This window comes from Rhamphochromis sp. 'chilingali', assembly GCF_963969265.1.
Source record: "Rhamphochromis sp. 'chilingali' genome assembly, chromosome: 6".
Lineage (NCBI taxonomy): Eukaryota > Metazoa > Chordata > Actinopteri > Cichliformes > Cichlidae > Rhamphochromis > Rhamphochromis sp. 'chilingali'.
The window spans coordinates 35,500,196-35,519,215 of NC_137933.1; the positions used below are offsets into that span (position 1 = coordinate 35,500,196).

The window sequence follows — 19,020 nt, forward strand, 5'->3', positions numbered from 1 at the left end:
CCAGAGCACCACAGTAGATGTCCATTAGTGTAATGTGTTGCTGCACATCTTTCCTTCTCTGTCTCTGCCTGTCTCTTTCTATCTTTCTCTATCCGAGTCAGGCTTTTATTTTCTTCTTTTCTCTGTAAATATCCATGTTGACGTTGTATGTTTAGGCATTTAGCCTCAATTTCAGAATTCCTTTAAACATGTAATTATAAGCTCCCTGACCTCTGACCTCACCATGGAACAGCAGCAGAAAAAAAAACATTTTCTTAAATTGGATTTACACAGAACATTCATGTTCCCATATGAGTTTGAAATGATATTAGACTCTTATAAGAGTCTTTACAATTTAAGTTACTGTTCTTATGTAAAGTCATCTGGAATAAGAATAGAAATTCAAAAATTCACCATAAAGTGAAAAATGAGATGATACAGATATCATGAAACCTCAAAATGTTTCCAAGAAGCCAAAACTTCTGAGTTCATTTATTCTCTTAAGCCTATCTCTTGAGCCTACCCCAGCTCATAGGGCAAGGGGTGGAGTACACTGTTCAACTATTCCAGATAAAATCCATACATGTCAATTACACTGTGGCTCTGATTCCTTGCATAACAATTATTGTACTTTATTCTGAAGAAAGACATAAAAAATACAGAATCTGAAAATGCTACTACAATTGTTAACCAACTCACACACTCAGATTAGGTGTTAACTTGTGTGTAGTGTAACACTGCAGACATTTAACGCCATTACTCAAACTGTTTTCTCACCACCTCCACTCTGTTCCAAAAAAAGGAAGAAAACTCAGTATGATTCTACAGTTATGATAGTTTTATTGGCATTTTCCAAGGTTTTATTTTACAGTGATGGTCACAGTTTGGAAAGGTAAAGAGACATGAAACAAAGAGTGGCACCATTGCAGATAAATACGGGTCCCTCCTCTGTGTGGCCTACATAGTAGCATGCGGTTTCCATGTTGGGGTATATTTGCTTGTTTAACTGAATTAATTTGTGTTTTCTAGCAGCAGATGGACATGCATAATACGTTTAATGCACTACTTTATATTGCTAGGGTTGGATCATGAATAAATTGTAGCATGGTACGTGAATAAGTTGTTGGATTGATTGCTTGACCTCTGACCTCCATCAAAGCCTCACATCCTTGTACATTCACTGTGATTAATGCTAATATTTGTCTGATTATCAATGATGCTATTCAGACCATAAGAAACTGCAGTTGTTCACCTACACACCAAGCCTTATAAGCGGTGGCTTTTATAGATTTCAATGCATTAAACAAACATTTTGCTTTTGTTTTTAAATGGTCAGATTTCGCTCCCTGAGGAAAAATACTTGTTCTATACAGTTTAAATGGCATTATATTCTTTTAAGACTGCTCTGTTAATTGAGTTGATAAAATACCAGTGTATAGTCTTGACCAGAAAGCCACATCTTCATCCAAATGGCCCAGACACTTGGTCAACTATGGCCATTAAATGTATTTAAACAGTAGCCTTGGTAATAAACAGTAAAGGCTGCATGTTCATTTGGTAACTTCAAATCAGTGTGGCCTTATTGGTACTGTAGCATCACAACATCTTAACTGTTGAATACACTGTGTGACAACACCAGAATACTGATATGAGTGAAGGACATTTTGAAACGGGGGGTACATACAACTTATCTTACACATATACTTTTTTTTTTAAAAAAAGAAAGAATGATGAAGAAAACAGGACACGTGATCTAAATCACTGAAACCATTAAAGAAACACTATGTACAGCATGGAAAGAGTTTGACTGGTGGTTGTGTAACTATTTTTTTTAAAACAAAATTAGATGAGCAACATCACAGAACAACACTGACAACAAGGACTGGAAGTGATGCAGGAGTTGGATGGGCGAGCAGAGCAACGTGTGATATGTGCATGTGTGCAAAACTCTATCAGTATCACAATAAAAGCATAATTTTGCAGTGCCTGCTACTAAGCAAAGGAAGAGGGCGCCAGGTGTCGATGTTAAGGGCAGGGATAGGTTTGGTTGAGGGTTTCTTTTTTTGTTTGTTTTTGTTTGTTTTTTTGGGGGGGTGGGGGTTAGGGTGACATGGATTAAATAGGGTGAAAGCACTTTTCGCTGTAGTTTAGCCACTGCCCAACATCTTTGTGGCACGCTGGTTGGCCTCATCAATCCTGGTCTTGTTGGAATCAGCCTGAAAGAAAGAAGCACCAACTGTTATAGAGCTCAGGTAGGAAAATGTGGTCAAACCAGTGCTAAAGATTGGAGAGGGGCAAATTAAATGAAGATACTGAATGGATGGATAAAGTATGCAATGGCACGTGAATCAGGAATTCCCCATTAGTGTGTGAAATCGGGGCTAAATCTGATCAAAGTCAGCACAACTGGTTTATATCTGCTGTTATATACCCTGATGCCAAGCCTGTAATCCATTAGCCAACTTCTGTTTTTTCTATACAGTTATATTTTGCACGTATTTTTGTGTTTTATTTGCATTACATAAAATTCCAGCAGTGGAACGGTCCAACTACACGTTCTGATTTTAATTCCTTTTTTCGATTTCTGTCTTTTTCTTCTTCTTTTTTTTTTAATGTTTTGAGAAATTATAACCTAATGAGTCAGTCTAGATATATTTCAAAGCGTCATTTTTGAAGCTGACTTGTTTCCATCAAACATCATATATATTTATTATACAGATATAAAACACCATCCCATATCAAATAAACTGAATACTGTTCATGGTAGTGGCATAAAAAGCTCTGACTGTACACTACCTTGTCCATGATCCTGTCAATCTGGCGGTTCTGCGTGTCAATCTCCTGACCCATGTCCAGGGCCATGTGACGCAGGTTGCCAATGATGCCGCCCACCTGCTCCAGGTTCTCATCCATCTCATTCTCCCGAGCATCATCTGTTACCCTGAAAAATTCACAAGGTTGAAGTGAGACTGCTTATTGGCTTAAGGTCAATGGGAGCTGTTGTTGGATTGTGCTGGAGAGCATTTTAATGGAGTTAAATTGCTTCCTAAAAACATGTAATATTAATTTTAAAAAGCCCTTATCCAATCCTTATTCCTTACTAAAAGGTCTTATTCATGCAGCCCCTCAGTTTATCCATTGTCTGTGAGTCATTGTAACTCATTTGCCTCTACAGGAGGGTTTCTTTAAGTCTGGTGTGTTCTGTTTGACTGCCTCTTGCAAACCAAAGGTTTAAATAGAAGGCGGTCGGGTTTCTACCTGTGAGGAATTTCTGCTCTCACTGAAATCATATAGACAGAAAAGTAGAAAAGCCTGCCCTACTGGCACAAAGGAAATACCTGTACATGCTCTAACTTAAAATATTAGCATTATTGGTGACCATTTTCTACTGTGAAGTACGTGCACAACAGAAAATAGGTTAACACATAACACATCTGCTTTAAGAAGGAAACACTAACTACTACAGTGTTTTTGTCTCTAGTGAGAACGAAGGGTTAGAAACATCACGTTTAAAAGTACAAATGTTCACCTTTCAGACAGCAAATTACATAACTAGGTATTACTGAATGACTTTCAACATGAGGGCTGAGATCCCTCTGGTAAGCCAAAGATAGGTTTCAGGTAATTAAGCTGCGATACATAAATAAAAATAAGTTTTTGCTTTAAATGGTTAAACGCTGATATAGGTTCAAAATGTTGTCGTGGGAACTATTATTGTGTTGATATAAATATCGAATTAATGCATAATTAAAGAGATATTGCTGCAGACTGAAATGTCTCCACAGTTCGTCAGTATTTACATCTTTAAACATTAAACTGATATACAATTTGATCTGTTCCTGAGGCGAAACTCAGTTGAGAGATTACAGTCACATTGTGCATAAGGAAGGAAAACAGTTACTTAAAGAGTCACATGAACAGTCGGCTCCAGGATATGCCTCCAGTCATTACATAATTACATACATAAACACTACCACATATCTCATTTTGCACAACAACCAAACCTGAGCATTTATGCACAGAGTCAGACACAAACAAGCAAGCTTGGGGCGTACACAAACCAACACCTACACACATGAATGGTTACCTGCGGATGAAGCCCCCACTGATGGCCATCTGTTCGCGTTCGTCCACCACTCGTGCCCCCGGCTGGCTGTTCACCACTCCATCCTGGTTCCCTCCCCAGGCCTGGCCCCCGCCCTTAATCCTACCACACATACAGTTCAGTCAGAGTCAGTGTAGCTTTTTATTCTGTGTGTGTATGTTTATGTGTGTGCATGTATATGCATGTTTGTTAATGACTGAATGGTTGTGTATGTGTGTATTTGTGGGCTGGTTTGTGTATCTGAGTAAACATGTAAGGCAGCCAGTGAGTGTGAATGTGAGTAAGCAGCTTTATCCATGTGGATTTATTTCTTGCTATTTACAATCAAAACATATATATATGAATATATGTTTAGAAGACACTGCAGATGGTTTTAAGCCAATTAGCCACCTAAAAGCAACATGCCAGCCACGTATGATAAGGTTACATACATGCATTTGCAGTCTGTTAGCAAATAATTGATCTAACATGCAGATCAATTGAATCCAACACAGTAAGCTTCAATGTGGCTTATGCAAGAAAGGAATTAAAAGTTTAAAAACAAAACTTCTCCCACAAGCACATACAGAAAAGCACAAACACTGAACACAACAAGCAGTCTCCAGACAGAAGACACACAAACACAGAGATGTAAACATGCAGTGAGGAGACATGCAAGGCAGAAACATGATATTTGACATGAAAAAGGAAAAATGTAAAAAAGGCAAAGGATCCGATACATGCTCTATCTATTAAAAGAAAGCCGTTAGATCCAATGTGATTTAAAAAAAAAAAAAGCATATTAATTAAAAAAAAAAAAAATCCCTAAACATACAATGTGATCATTTTGCATGGAAGACTTGCTAAAACCAGCCCTTCATTTCATCTGGATGGATAGATCAGTAGGAGGATTCACTGCATACAGTCAAATAAGCAAATGTAATTCTTAACATTTGTTTTACAATGCTTGGAATATCTGGTAGGTGAAGATTTCCACTTAGGTAAATTTAGTTTGGTTTTCAGCCAATTACAGCCCATTTGAGGCAACACAAATTCACCCACCAGGTATTCTAGACATGCTAGAATTCTTTTTCTCGTGCTATTTGACCCAGGGTTGCCATACAAACAGTCTCAATCAAATGAAACATATGACGTAACCACAGGATTACATAACTACTGGTTTACAAAAGGGAGGACCAAAGAGCCATAGAATAGACAAGCTCTGAACCCAAAAACCAAATCTTCTGGAAGCAGAATAAAGACGGATTTTAAATACACCCAAATATTAAATATTCTCCAAATGGGAAAAAGAGACTTTACTCATACATAATGACTGATGTGTTGAAGTAAAGCGAAAAGGATAGTGCTAATGTCAATGTCACTGTGTTGGACAATAATTATCTGTTGTTCAAATGTAATGTCATTTCCAGATTAGATCTAAAAATTGTTGCTTTACACACTAAAGGCAAACAAAAATACTAAAAAAAATACCAGTTAAGTAATACAGGAATAAAATCAGATATAACACAAAAATCATTTGTTTGGTTCTGTGTAATCCTTTCCTCAAAAACAAAAGAGCAAGTTTTACCCAACTCCCCATATTCATGGCTTGTACCTTTGTACATACAATGTGCATATTGTTAATCATTAAGACTTCACTTTATTCACTCCCAGGCAAATATCTGAGAAACACTTTGGGTGTAAACCAAATGAAAATAAAAAATATAATTTTCTTATATATACACTTTTGGTTTGTAAGCCACTTGTATTTTCTATAGCTCTGAAATAGTATAACCATATCCAGCAAATGTATTTGTTCCAGCGTGTAGTATGCTCAGACATGACTCAGCAGCCATAGTTTGGCTGCTAAAAGGGTAGAGAACAGATCACACAGGAGTTTGGCAAAACTGACATTAGCAATCCAACTTAACTTTAAAAAGTAAATATACAGATTTAAGAACTTTAATACTGAAACAGTGGTCAGAAAAAAGAGAACAAGTTTGCCTAACTCATGCATGAGACTGTAATGTGCAGGGCAATGTTGAGGGAAGAGAGGTAGGATTCAATCTATAATCAGAGGTAAGGTTGTAAATTTTCCCAGCTTTCACTTCCTTAAATATATATATGTGTTTATAAGTGATACAATAACACCTTTAGTTACACTCTACAGAAGCATAGAGTCCTTCCTACTGTCACCAAATTCATAATTTCCTCCAAACAAATTCCTGGATCACTGGGGGTTGCTCTCTAATATTGTAGGGTCTTGAACTGACATGGATAGAGTATTTAAAAATGCAGATTTTCACCACAATGTCTGCAAAAAGGCAAATAAACACATTTCCAAAAGGCTAAATGTGAAATATAAAACTTTAACGTATGTCTCTGAACTGGAGGACCCGTCAGACTGACTGGCTGTGACTATCAAGTAACTGTGTAACCCAGGATAAGCTTTTTTTTACTTGATAACAATAACAGCCAGTAAAACAAAGTTACCCTTTTTCTTCAAAGAGTCCTATTGTTATAAAAAAGAAAAAATAGAAAAAAGCTTGGATTCATTTGAATGCACTGAGGCATAACCAATTATATATCTTTATGTAAGGAGGCGACTAACTGATTTGTTTCTTGGTTGGACTTTTACACAACGTGATGCATCATGCTGCAGGACGTTAGGGTGGGAGTTTGGGTAGGGTTTGGAGTGTTTCTGTGGCCGAGATCCTTGCAGATGCTGCTCCCTGCTGGAAGAGAATCTCTCATCCAATGTGGAATGAAGGGCTTTTGACAGCTGCTGAGGCTGGACAGAAAATACAGTGGCATCCGTATGTTGTTCATGCATGCACACATTCTCTCCCTGCAGAGTCTTAATTTAAATAATCTGTCTCACACTCGTGCATGCAATGCTGGTGCCTGTTCAGAGAGCGTGCTGTTGTGGCTGTAGGCCTGACTGCTCACACCACAGTTCACCATGCTCTACACACCAGAAGCAGGCAGATGGATAAAGAGGCAGGTAGGCAGGCACTGAAACACATGCAGTCAGGCGACATAGGCAACACCTACTTGTTACAGGGACATGAACATAGACCACAGAACTGTCCTAGATTGTTCAAATTCTTTTCTGCATCCTTCATGTCCTTATTGATTTGGTCCATCCCCTCCTCGATGCGTTCCAGTTGTTCTGATTACCAACACATTGTCATTTATCCCAGCAAAAGAACGTAAGCACATGAGAAGAGAAGAGAGGAAGAAATTGCAGGGTGGAAGGAAGGGGATGGGAGTAGAGAAGGGGGACAAAGGAGAGAAGACAAAAAAAGACATTGACTGTGACAAGAGAGACATCAGACATCACCATCACCACCACCACCACCATCACCAGCACTGGACAGGCAAGAGCGCACGACTCCTGGCCGGTACCTACTTTTTAATACATGGGCATATCAGACCACAGCATTGTCCTATATCTTTTAAATCTTTCTCGGCCTCCTTCAGGTCTGCGTTCACCTTGTTCATGCCCTCTTCCACACGATCAAGTTGTTCTGGTGAGGACAAAGGCATGAGAGTGTTGAAATAAAGTTGACTGGTTTGTATCGAGGGCTGGCGCTCTACGCTAGATTGCAAGAGGCAGACTGTGTTTTGCTAGATGCAGAAGGCAAAGCGGGCAAAAAGCATTAAAAGTATCAAATGAACTTTAATTTTTCTTCATCTGGAGCTTTCCATGTGACTTTTAATTGCATGCATTTCTCGTGATAGCCTTTTTTTCCCTACCTCCATGGGATCATCTTTTCTCAGTAAGTATTTGATGTGAGTGGTGCTGAGAATCAGTAGCAGTATGCTTCATCCAATTCTGCAAGTGTACACAAGGACATTTATTCTGCCACCTTAACTGCTTAAATATTACTGCATGTCAGTGAGAATAGAAATAGATGACAAAGAGAGTGAAAGACAGAAATTCATGGCTTAGGTGGCTGAGAAGCCTGAGATCCAAAAGGAACGAAAAGAAGAAAAAAGGATCAGAAGAGGCAGAAAGGGCCAAAGATTATTTAAAAGGTCTCAAAATATGATAGGTTAAGTACAAATTTGGACGGACTATTGTTGAAAAAAACTATTACTGTGCCTGTGTAAAGGCATATCGGAGGGTTTAACAACACAATGCCGCATGCAAAGCATTAAACAGGCTTCAGTATTAATGCCACAGAAAAAGAAGGTAATGCCATCTATAGGTGCCACCATAGTAGTTACTCTGGTCATTCAAACTGATTGAATAATCCAGTCATGGCGCCTGCACATTTTAATAAAATCCACCAGTGTATTATTAAGACAAAAGGAAACAATGTATCGATTTTTCAGTCTCAAGCCTGGCTGTAACTGCGTGATGTAGATAGAAATGAAAGCTGTCTGACACTGAATTCACCCTACCCCATTTATAAACTGAATCCCTGGATAAGGAGGAATATCTGGTTCCAGATTAGTCTTATGATATTTAATTGAGAACACCAAGAAAATCTCTCCCGAGTTTTCTTACGTCAGTGTGATACTATTTTTGTAAAACTGCAAAATGTCTACTTAAAAAGAATTCTTCAAAGTATCCTCAGATCCAGATCAATTTCACGAGTTAATCACGTCAAAGTTAGCCCAAGTTCCACCTCTATAAAAATTTCCTTGCAAATGAATTCATAACCTTTTAAATAATCCTGCTAATAAAATGACAGACAGAGAGGCTCAGACATATCGCTAAGCAGAAACCAATATTAGTTAAGAAAATGGAAAGGATAAACTTCAACTCTTTATTAATAAACTAGTTATTATGAACATATGTTACGGCCCTAGCTGTGCCTCCTGAAACTGCCCTTGTGTGGGCGTGGTGTTTTTCTCCGCCTCCTCCTCTCTTGCCACTCCTACCCCCTCTGTTTCTCTCACTCTCCTCTCTCCCCAGGAGACAGCTGCTCTTGGTTAGCCTGGTTTGCCACCTGAATCCAGTCAGCAATCACCTCTGAAGCTATCTAAGCTGGGGATGAGCTGTGAGCAGGGGGTTTTTCTCTGGTGTTCCCACATTGGGTGTCGCAGTTGTCGGGAGAGATCCTATAGTGTGGAAGCAGTGTGCAGTGTAACTGCTTCACGTGAGTAGTGTGGGCTTGTGGGCCTCGGCAGCAGTAAAGCTAGCTGCTGCTAGTGACAGAGTGAGCTTGTGGGCCCCTGGAAGTGCCTCCTCGTGGTGTGGAGTTTTTGTTTGGTTGTTGTGTCCTGTGTTGTTGCAACCTTTTTCCTTTTTCCAAGTGTTATCGGTAAAACGGCGTTGCCGGCTCTTTATGTTAAGATTATCTATAATAAAGACTTTTATTTACTAAGAACACCTGTCTGTTCTCCTTTCATTCTGTTCTGGACTCATTTGTTACTGGTCCCCTTACTCGTATGCCTAGACTCCTTCGGGGGGGACGTAACAACATAAATCATGACAAAATCGTTATGCATGTTCAGCCTGCAGGGGCCGCATTTATAAAACGGACTGACCTTGATTTAAATAGAAAACTCCTTCATTATTTATATATAAAACCTTTTGCAAAGTCTAGACTTATGTAAGTGATTTTCTTGCTTATGTATTGCAATTTCCGACACATATCCAAGCCTGTGAAAAGGCTGCTTGCTGAACGCAGCAGTGACACACTCCCAAGTTACATGTTTAGCTTTGTTTGTTAACTCAATGTTTAGTAGACTTTATCTTCTCTATTAGTGGCCATCGTCTGTCTTCACAAAAGGTTTAGTCTTGATTTTTTGAACACTTAGCTTCTTTAATGAATTAAAAATAACTAAATTATTTTTGTGATCTTAAAATTAAGTTCATGGATAAACACAAATGCATTTTGTTTTAAATGGCAACCCCAGATGGAAAACGTGATCGACAAAGTTTAGTGCTGTTTGCAAAAATGTCACAATTGTTAAAAACTCATCCAAGCACAGTTGTGTATAATCCATCAGCCTTGAGTCTGGTTGAATTTAGGTCACACAGCATGTAACAGCCAAGTAGGGAGGGGCTCATTAGCTGCAGTAAGACCTCCATCACAGGTGAGACATCTCTGCAAGAAATGACAAATCTCCTCCGGTGTGACCTGTGCATGAGTGTGCGTGCATGTCGTTTAGTGTAAAGTGCAAAGAGGGATTAGTCCCCGCCCAGTTTACACCTCAACAAGAGTGTACTAATTACTACAGGCATGACCAGCCCAGTGATTTTCTTTAACAGAAATATAGGAGGTAATTATATCTATATGTGAAGGAGACACAAATAAATTACCATCAGTAACCAAGAGAGAAGGATAGACGGAAAAAAAGAGAGAAGAGAAAGGCAGTGCAAGCAAGAGAGATGTAGGGTCAGGTACAGAGGACATTCGTTTAGAGGCAGAGGTAATTTAAATCTCTGCATTGATTGTTGTCCTGTTATTACAGCAGTGAGCTGTGTGCTGTGGCAAGAGTTACTCAGGGGGAAAGTAGATGTGAGGAAAGAGAGAAGAGGAAAATAGGCTATCTGTTCTTTTGACAGGCCCATTACTGTAGGCTGCTCTCTCATGCATAGAACTGCCTGCTTAAGATACAGACATATTTCCTATATGGAGGACCAGAATTAAATAACAAAATGTGATTTCACTATAAATAAAATTGAATGTGCCACGAATAACATAGTAAGATGTGACAGAACATGGTATTTTATAGTTTGCTTTGTAAATGTTTATCTGATGTTTGTCTTTAATGAGATAAATATGGTAAATGTAAAACCATTAAAAAATAATATTCACAAATAAATTCATAATTCATAAATATAAAGGGAGATAAATTAAAATGGGAGCGAAATTAAAGCACAGAAGGATTAATATAAAGCTAAATAAATACATTAGCAAAAATAAAAGTAATATTTATTTATAATATTTGACCTGAAACATTTAAGTGTGACACATACAAAAAATACGAAATCAGGACAGGGGCAAGCACTTTTTCACACTTTTTCAGCAAATGACTAAATGTTTAGATATATTTACTGGATATTAACTGTACATATTTACTGAGAATTTCTTTCTTCCTCCTTTGTTTGTTATTATAGCATTTCTGGCTGCCTGTATTTTTACTTAAAACTCTTTTACGCATAATCCATGAGCCTTGTGTCTCTACATGCATCCACGAACCAGCAGATTTTGTGGTTATTAAAGGCAGAAAAGTAGTCTTCAAATATTATTATGAAGGTTGGAAAAACATACAAATTCAGTCAGTTTCAGTATGTTATTAATTTTAACTTCTGTGGGACTCAAACCACTGACCTCTGACTGGTAGTAGCCTTCACTGAACTTCATTTTCTTCACACACTCTAATGCATGTTTCACAGAGTTTGTGCAAAAAAACCTTTCCATAGTTCTAGCACACTTTTTAAAAATAGTGAGGACTCTCTGCAAACATGGAGACTTTTTCAGAGACGATAGTGTTCATACACTTTAAAAAATTGTGGAAAAAACTCAGAACTAACATAACCATTGGTGTTAAACAGTAAGAGGTCTTATTTCTATCTATAAGCAAAGTGTTTCATTCATGCAGTCAAGCTAACATGCTAACTGTGTCCATTTAAAACTAAAGCCACACACACAATGTTTTGCTGTTGTAATGTTTAGCTCTTTAATTTCAGCTCTACTCAGTTTACACTTTTTTTTAAGTGAATCTTAATAAATTGTCACATGGACTGTTTCATTCACTGTATTCTTCATTCTAAACAGGTTTTGCAAAGCTAGTGCTTAGAGCTTCCAGTTAAGCTAGCTAGTTGAGCCACACATGATGGTTACTGGGTGTCTGCACAACTGGCACAACAACATGTATTACATCATGCATAAAATCTCCAGTTACACTTATAACTAGGTTATGTTTGAGTTTGAAAACAGCTGGAGTTACTACGCTCTGACAGTCCGCATGTGTTAATTAATACTTCAGAGTGATGTACATGTGTGTAGTTTGCGGACAAACAGTGAAGGGATTTATAATCCCTACTTTGAGGGTAAACATCCATGATTTCCATTAATCTAAGTGGCTTTCAAAAGTAATGGTAATCCACCCAGAGTTATGTACCAAGTATTAAGAAATAAAAATACTATACTATACTACTTTTTTCCCTCTAAATTTGACTTTGTTGTGAAGTGCGTTCAGCTGTTTTGCTCACTGAAAATCTTAAAATGAAGAATCTCCACAGAAAATCATTATTTGTTTGACTTGCTCCCAAGTTACGTAGACAAAAACAGGCCGGAAAAGGCTCTTCTTGAGTCATAGAGTAAATCTCCCAAAAATGACTTTGGTAAGACACATTATCTGTCACTGACTGACCTCTGAACATTTAGACCTGACAATCAGGTGAACCGCAAACATGTTAGCTTGGTTTAACAGAGCAAAGTAAAACATGTACTTAACATACAGCTAAGAAAGAATCCAAGTTTTAATTCATAAGGTGTAGGGCTGCAATGATTGTGAAATGTGGGCTAACATCAATGTGTAGTGTTAAACTGACTAACAGCTGATGCCTGTTTATGTTGTTATCAACCACTGCCTTTGACAAATCTCATGATATCTGAAGTGGATGGTGAACAACGAGGGGAATATCAGCCTGCATCAAAGCTCAGCTGATGAATTGGTGCATAAACATAAACATGTGACTGAGAAAAGGGCATGAAAGTGTAATACAGGGAGGCAAAGCAGAAGGCAAGCTCAGCAGCACATTCCAGTATACTCCGTTAATCAAATGTAACTTTTTCTTACAATTGTGGCTTCCGCCACTGATAAAAAAAAGTGTTGTGCTGCAGTCAGTTTTACAGTGATTCTGTTGTTTTGGTTTGTATTTTTAAAAAGTCGCATCCCTAAAAGCCAAACTTAATCAATGTTTAGTTCAGCCTGAAATTATGGAAAGAGAAAGCCAAGAAGAAGAAGCCAAGGTTGATCTAGAAGAAGTAAAAGTTGCAAAGGGTCTCCGAACCTGTGGGAACCCCTTCATTTCACTTTTCCCTGTGCAGGTCTGCTGTAAGACCATAAATGTCATTATTTTTCCTTAAACTTGGTCTGAGAATCTAGAGTGTTATACTGGATGTACTGATGACGACTCTCCGATTGTACACCGTGAAACTGCAGCAAGAGAGAATCAGGAGCAGAGCAGATAAAAGTGATCTCTCCCTGTCAACTTACCTCCCTGCTCATCCAACATGACGAGAGTCCTGATGCCAGCATCTTTACTCTAACAGACAGACAGAAGGAGATGTAAGAAGACGACAGCAGAGAAGAGAAGTGAAAGGAAGAAGAGAAATAAAGTTGACAGATGAGTGAAGGTCAGCAGAGCAGAACAGAGCAAAGCTATCAAAGCAGCAGCAAAAGTGGGTCAAATTGCAATCTGAAATCACATTTTTGAAACTGATCCTGAGAGGCACAGCAGAAAACAGCAGGGACATTTTGACAGCTTCTTGCTTTACAAAACTGCTCCTATGTCTGTGTGCTAAATATAAAGATTAAAGCAGATGATCGGCTAGTCTGCTCCGTCCAAAGGTGACAAAAACGCACCTCTGAAAGAAAACCTGATATTTTTATCTTTTAAAATGGGATAAAAGATATTTAAGCAACTTTCAGATGGGTTCGGGGTACAGCTGTCTCCCCCAAAGGAGTAGTGCACCCCACTGAACTGCACAAAATAGGGCAGGGATAGCTCAGTAGGTAAAGTGGTCGCCCCGTGATTGGAAGGTCAAGGGTTTGAATCCACTGAACGGCTACCCTGAGGTACCCCTGAGCAGGTCCCTACACACTGCTCCCCAGGCGCTGGATTGGTGGCTGTACACTGCTTCAATGAGTGAATGGGTTAAATGCAGAGAGTAATTTCCCTACAGGGGATTAATAAAGTATACATTAAAATGTTTTGTGCTTTTTTTTAGTTGTAGCTCGAGAAATATGGTAAAGGAACTGATCGGACTTCCAAATGTCCAAAATACAAAACTAATTGTGTCTAACGTTGTGTAAAAAGCAGGAATCATGAAGGAACCAAAGACTGCTACAAACATCCTACTGTCAGGCACCACAGGACGCCCCCAGAGGTCCCACAACAATGTGTGAACAGGCCAGGAAGCAAAACAAAACCCATTACAATTTTTTGGCTGTTTGCTGTGCTGATATGTCTGTACAAAGTATCCATCTTTTGTGTATTTAGTTACATATGTTAAAAAGTTTACACATTTAGAATAAATCAGTCACAAATCAGTCGTATCACTGAAATTGATCCACATCTATATCAATGCTGAAAAAGACTGGGTCTGCATGGGTCTGTATGAGTAAAGTTAAACTGGATGAGGAAATTTTTCTCAGTATAAATAACATTAAAAGACAAAAAACATGAGTTTTGATGAAAGAAATTGATAATTCTTAGCATCGCATTCAGCTGTGCCAAAGTTTGCAGATACACTTGCATAAACCCTATGGGAGGGCGGCTTGTTTCCCCAAGAGGGCTCATGGGAAATCATGCGAGGGCAGCCATGGCCTCAGAACTACAGGACAGGATATCTGACCTCGCCAATTGGCAGAGTCTCACGCGGTGACATCACTTCTTTCTGCATGGCTAGTTAAGGACACATGCTCACAGAGTATCAGGACTTTTTCACACTTCACTGTGAGTCATAAAGTCACAGGATACTGTCCCCCCACCCACCCAAAAAATTTCTACCCAATGAACAGATAAGGCGCTTTCTTTCTTTGCACTTTGTTTTGATGTTAACCATTTGTAAATATGTGAAGCAGACCTCTTTTGATATATTTCTAAGCATATAAAGTCAACTCGTGAAGTAGGAAGAATAAAAATAATGTGATATCTTAAAGGTGAACTTATTTTAAGCTTCTTAGAGGCTCAGTGCTGCATTTGTATCAGTTACAGTCCTTCAGATAAACACAGCTGGTATTGATCTTTCATTCACATTTGCACTTTGCTGTCTGGCTTACCGGTGTGTTTAAATGTGATGCTAAAGGGTCCTTATGTTGGAATCCACACAAGATTAATTGTAAGGACAGATCCAGCATACTATTGCTACAGGTGCCAAAGGACACTTTGTGCGTACTTGTTGCACAACTGTATTTAACACCCTCTCATTAGTTTAATCTGTAACAGTACTTTGAAATAATAAAAAATATGCATATTTTGAAACTATTTAAAAGGCCATGTTCAGAGATGGGCTGGGGTACAAACACACGGGAAACACACAGCAACCTGCATGGCATTTTTTTCTAAATTAATTTGGTTACATTAGGCGCTAAAACTACTTGGCTAGAGTTGAGAAAAAAACATGATTTGCATAACCACACTTTACTTCCAGCTCACATGGCACATAAAGGTACCTCGATACTAGTCTGGTCTAATCTAGCCTAAATAATAAAGGTCATAATTAAAAAGCTTCATCAAACTAGCTATGGGATTGCTTTCTGCCCCTCACAATACCGCTGATGCATTTCACGTATTTACCTTGTGATTCAATAACGATACCACAATAACGGCTGAAAACATGGGTTGTTAGTTTGTGGGTTGAAGTGAGTGTACCTCATTGGTAAAACTATTAGTTATATGTCTATTTAGGCTTAGATTATAATTTACAATTCATATCACTTCACTAATAAAAACAGCTTGTATGAATACAAAATAGCATGTTCATCTTGTGTAGTTTACTCTCCGACTTAAGGCCTGACACCGCTCATCAAATCGGATCTCCATCCATCCATCTTCATCCGCTTTGTCCGGGGCCGGGTCGCGGGGGCAGCAGCCTAAGCAAAGAGGCCCAGACCTCCCTCTCCCCAGCCACCTCCTCCAGCTTATCCGGGGGAATACCAAGGCGTTCCCAGGCCAGCCGAGAGATATAATCTCTCCAGCGTGTCCTGGGTCTGCCCCGGGGCCTCCTCCCGGTGGGACATGCCTGGAACACCTCACCCAGGAGGCGCCCAGGGGGCATCCTTGTCAGATGCCCGAACCACCTCAGCTGGCTCCTTTCGATGTGGAGCAGCAGCTGCTCTACTCTGAGCCCCTCCCGGATGGCCGAACTTCTCACCCTATCTCTAAGGGAGAGGCCAGCCACCCTTCGGAGGAAGCTCATTTCTGCCGCTTGTATCCGCGATCTCGTTCTTTCGGTCACTACCCACAGCTCGTGGCCATAGGTGAGGGTAGGGACGTAGATCGACCGGTAAATTGAGAGCTTCGCTTTTACACTCAGCTCCCTCTTCACCACGACGGACCGGTGCAGCGTCCGCATTACTGCAGCTGCAGCCCCAATCCGTCTGTCGATCTCCGGCTCCCTTCTCCCATCACTCGCGAACAAGACCCCGAGATACTTGAACTCCTCCACTTGGGGCAGGAACTCATCCCCGACCCAGAGTGGGCACTCCACCCTTTTCCGGCTGAGAACCATGGCCTCAGATTTGGAGGTGCTGATCCTCATTCCCGCTGCTTCACACTCGGCTGCGAACCGTTCCAGTGCGAGCTGGAGGCCTTCACCCGATGAAGCCAACAGAACCACATCATCTGCAAAAATCAGAGATGAGATTCTGAGGCCACCAAAGCGAAAGCCCTCCGCCACTTGGCTGCGCCTAGAAATCCTGTCCATAAAAATTATGAACAGAACCGGAGACAAAGGGCAACCCTGGCGAAGCCCATCACCCACCAGGAATGAGTCCGACTTATTGCCGGCAATGCGAACCAAGCTCTTGCAACGGTTGTATAGGGATCGAATGGCCCGTAGCAATGGGCCAGACACCCCATACTCCCGCAGCACCTCCCACAGGACACCCCGAGGGACACGGTTGAATGCCTTCTCCAAGTCCACAAAACACATGTAGACTGGTTGGGCAAACTCCCATGCACCCTCAAGTATCCTGGAGAGGATAAAGAGCTGGTCCAGTGTTCCGCGACCAGGACGAAAACCGCATTGTTCCTCCTGTATCCGAGGTTCGACTAACGGACGAACTCTCCTTTCCAGCACCCTGGCATAGACTTTCCCAGGGAGGCTGAGGAGTGTGATCCCCCTGTAGTTGGAACACACCCTCCGGTCCCCTTTCTTAAAGATGGGGACCACCACCCCGGTCTGCCAGTCCACAGGTACTGCCCCTGATCTCCACGCAACATTGCAGAGGCGTGTCAACCAGGACAGCCCTACAACGTCCAGAGCCTTCAGGAACTCGGGGCGGACCTCATCAACACCAGGGGCTCTGCCACCAAGGAGTTGTTTAACTGCCTCAGTGACCTCGCCTCCGGAAATTGGCGGGTCATTCCCCTCATCCCCAGACTCTGCTTCCTCCTCGGAAGACGTGTTAGTGGGATTAAGGAGGTCCTCGAAGTATTCCTTCCACCGCCTGACAATTTTCTCAGTCGACGTCAGCAGCGCTCCGCCAGCACTATTCACAGTGCAGGTAGAGCACCGCTTTCCCCTCCTGAGACGTCTGACGGTTTGCCAGAATCTCTTCGAGGCAGTCCGAAAGTCTTTTTCCATGGCCTCTCCGAACTCCTCCCACACCCGAGTTTTTGCTTCAGCCACTGCCCGAGCCGCATTCCGCTTGGCCTGTCGATACCTGTCGGCTGCCTCCGGAGTCCCACAGGCTAACCAAGCCCGATAGTTCTCCTTCTTCAGCCTGGTGGCTCCCTTCACCTCTGGTGTCCACCATTTGGTTCGGGGATTACCACCACGGCAGGCACCAACCACCTTGCGGCCGCAGCTCAATGCAGCAGCTTCGGCAATGGAGACGCTGAACATGGTCCATTCGGACTCAATGTCCCCAGTCTCCCTCGGAATGCTGTTGAAGCTCTGCCGGAGGTGTGCGTTGAATATCTCGCGGACTGGGGCCTCTGCTAGACGTTCCCAGCACACCCTCACTACGCGTTTAGGTGCACCAGGTCTGTCCAGCGGATCTCTTGTGTTATTATCTGCTTCACAGAGACACTGAAATCCAATTTTATGTCCTTCACAGATTTCTTTATATCCATCTGTTTATCGTTCACATTTCCCCTCGTCTGATCTACTCGTGTTCATCTCCGTCTTTCATTCTTTTACTTCATTTCCACCGCTCTCATCTGCTTTGTTCACGTATCACAAACCAAGGAGCAGTTTTTCATTTCTCTTCCTACAGGCCTGACATGACGATAACATCTTTCATAAAGACTTTAATAATCTGCGGGTCCTCGTTTATGAAACCTTTTCAAGTTGCTGCATGAGTTTATTCTTCTCTCTACATCGCTCCGCTGCTGCTACAGGATTGTTATTATTGTTATTTAGATGATACATTTACCACTTCGCTGTTAATCAGTGAATTTCAAAATCAAAGAAAAGTAAAACCTTAAGAGTTTTGCAGAAAACAAACAGCCTGTTCAGCTTTTTTTAAACCACAAAGTCTAATAGTTTTCAGTTATTTAAAGAGCATTTGCAGATGATTTCCACATCACCTACCAGCGTCATGTTATATCACACTACATGACGTAATGTTTTCCTGCCAGTGACTACCAGGCACAGTGAAATCTTCTACAATGTCCGACATGAGTTGTTCAATACACATTAGAGGTTTCTTACTACACTCTGCTATGACATTGTGTAATGTGATGTGTTTGCACCAAGATAATGGTACAGGTCTGGGTTTATTTCTGTCCTTCACATTAGCAGTGGCCTATTTAAGCTACAAACCGCACTTCAGTCTGCCTGGCTGGCCCTTCTGAGCCAAGCTCTCCTTACACACTTTCACTCAGTTTGTGGGTTCGCATGGAAGGCCAGCCACATTAAGAGCTCTTTCCAACCAACTAGACTTAATTGAAGTGCCTTAAAAACCCTCCAAGTCTGCACTAATGCAGGTTTACTAACCACACTTTTACATCTGATATGGAGGAAACTGTGCACTTACAAGTATTAATTCAGTTTGGTTATTTACTGTCTCAGCGATAAAAAATAGCCTTCATC

At 40.7% G+C, this 19,020-nt stretch overlaps 1 protein-coding gene across 1 annotated transcript in view; it reads right to left on the reverse strand.

Moving 5' to 3' along the window:
- Positions 1–799: 799 nt before the first annotated feature.
- The window catches only part of LOC308398521 (synaptosomal-associated protein 25-A-like), a 41,330-nt gene continuing 23,109 nt past the window's right edge, over positions 800–19,020 (reverse strand). Inside the window, exons 4-8 of the mRNA XM_080885189.1 lie at positions 13,253–13,301; positions 7,118–7,235; positions 4,067–4,186; positions 2,776–2,920; positions 800–2,195 (exon numbers count right to left, since the gene is read on the reverse strand). Of these exons, the coding sequence (XP_080741315.1) occupies positions 2,127–2,195; positions 2,776–2,920; positions 4,067–4,186; positions 7,118–7,235; positions 13,253–13,301 (501 nt within the window). The 3' untranslated portion in view covers positions 800–2,126. The remainder of the gene's footprint in view (positions 2,196–2,775; positions 2,921–4,066; positions 4,187–7,117; positions 7,236–13,252; positions 13,302–19,020) is intronic.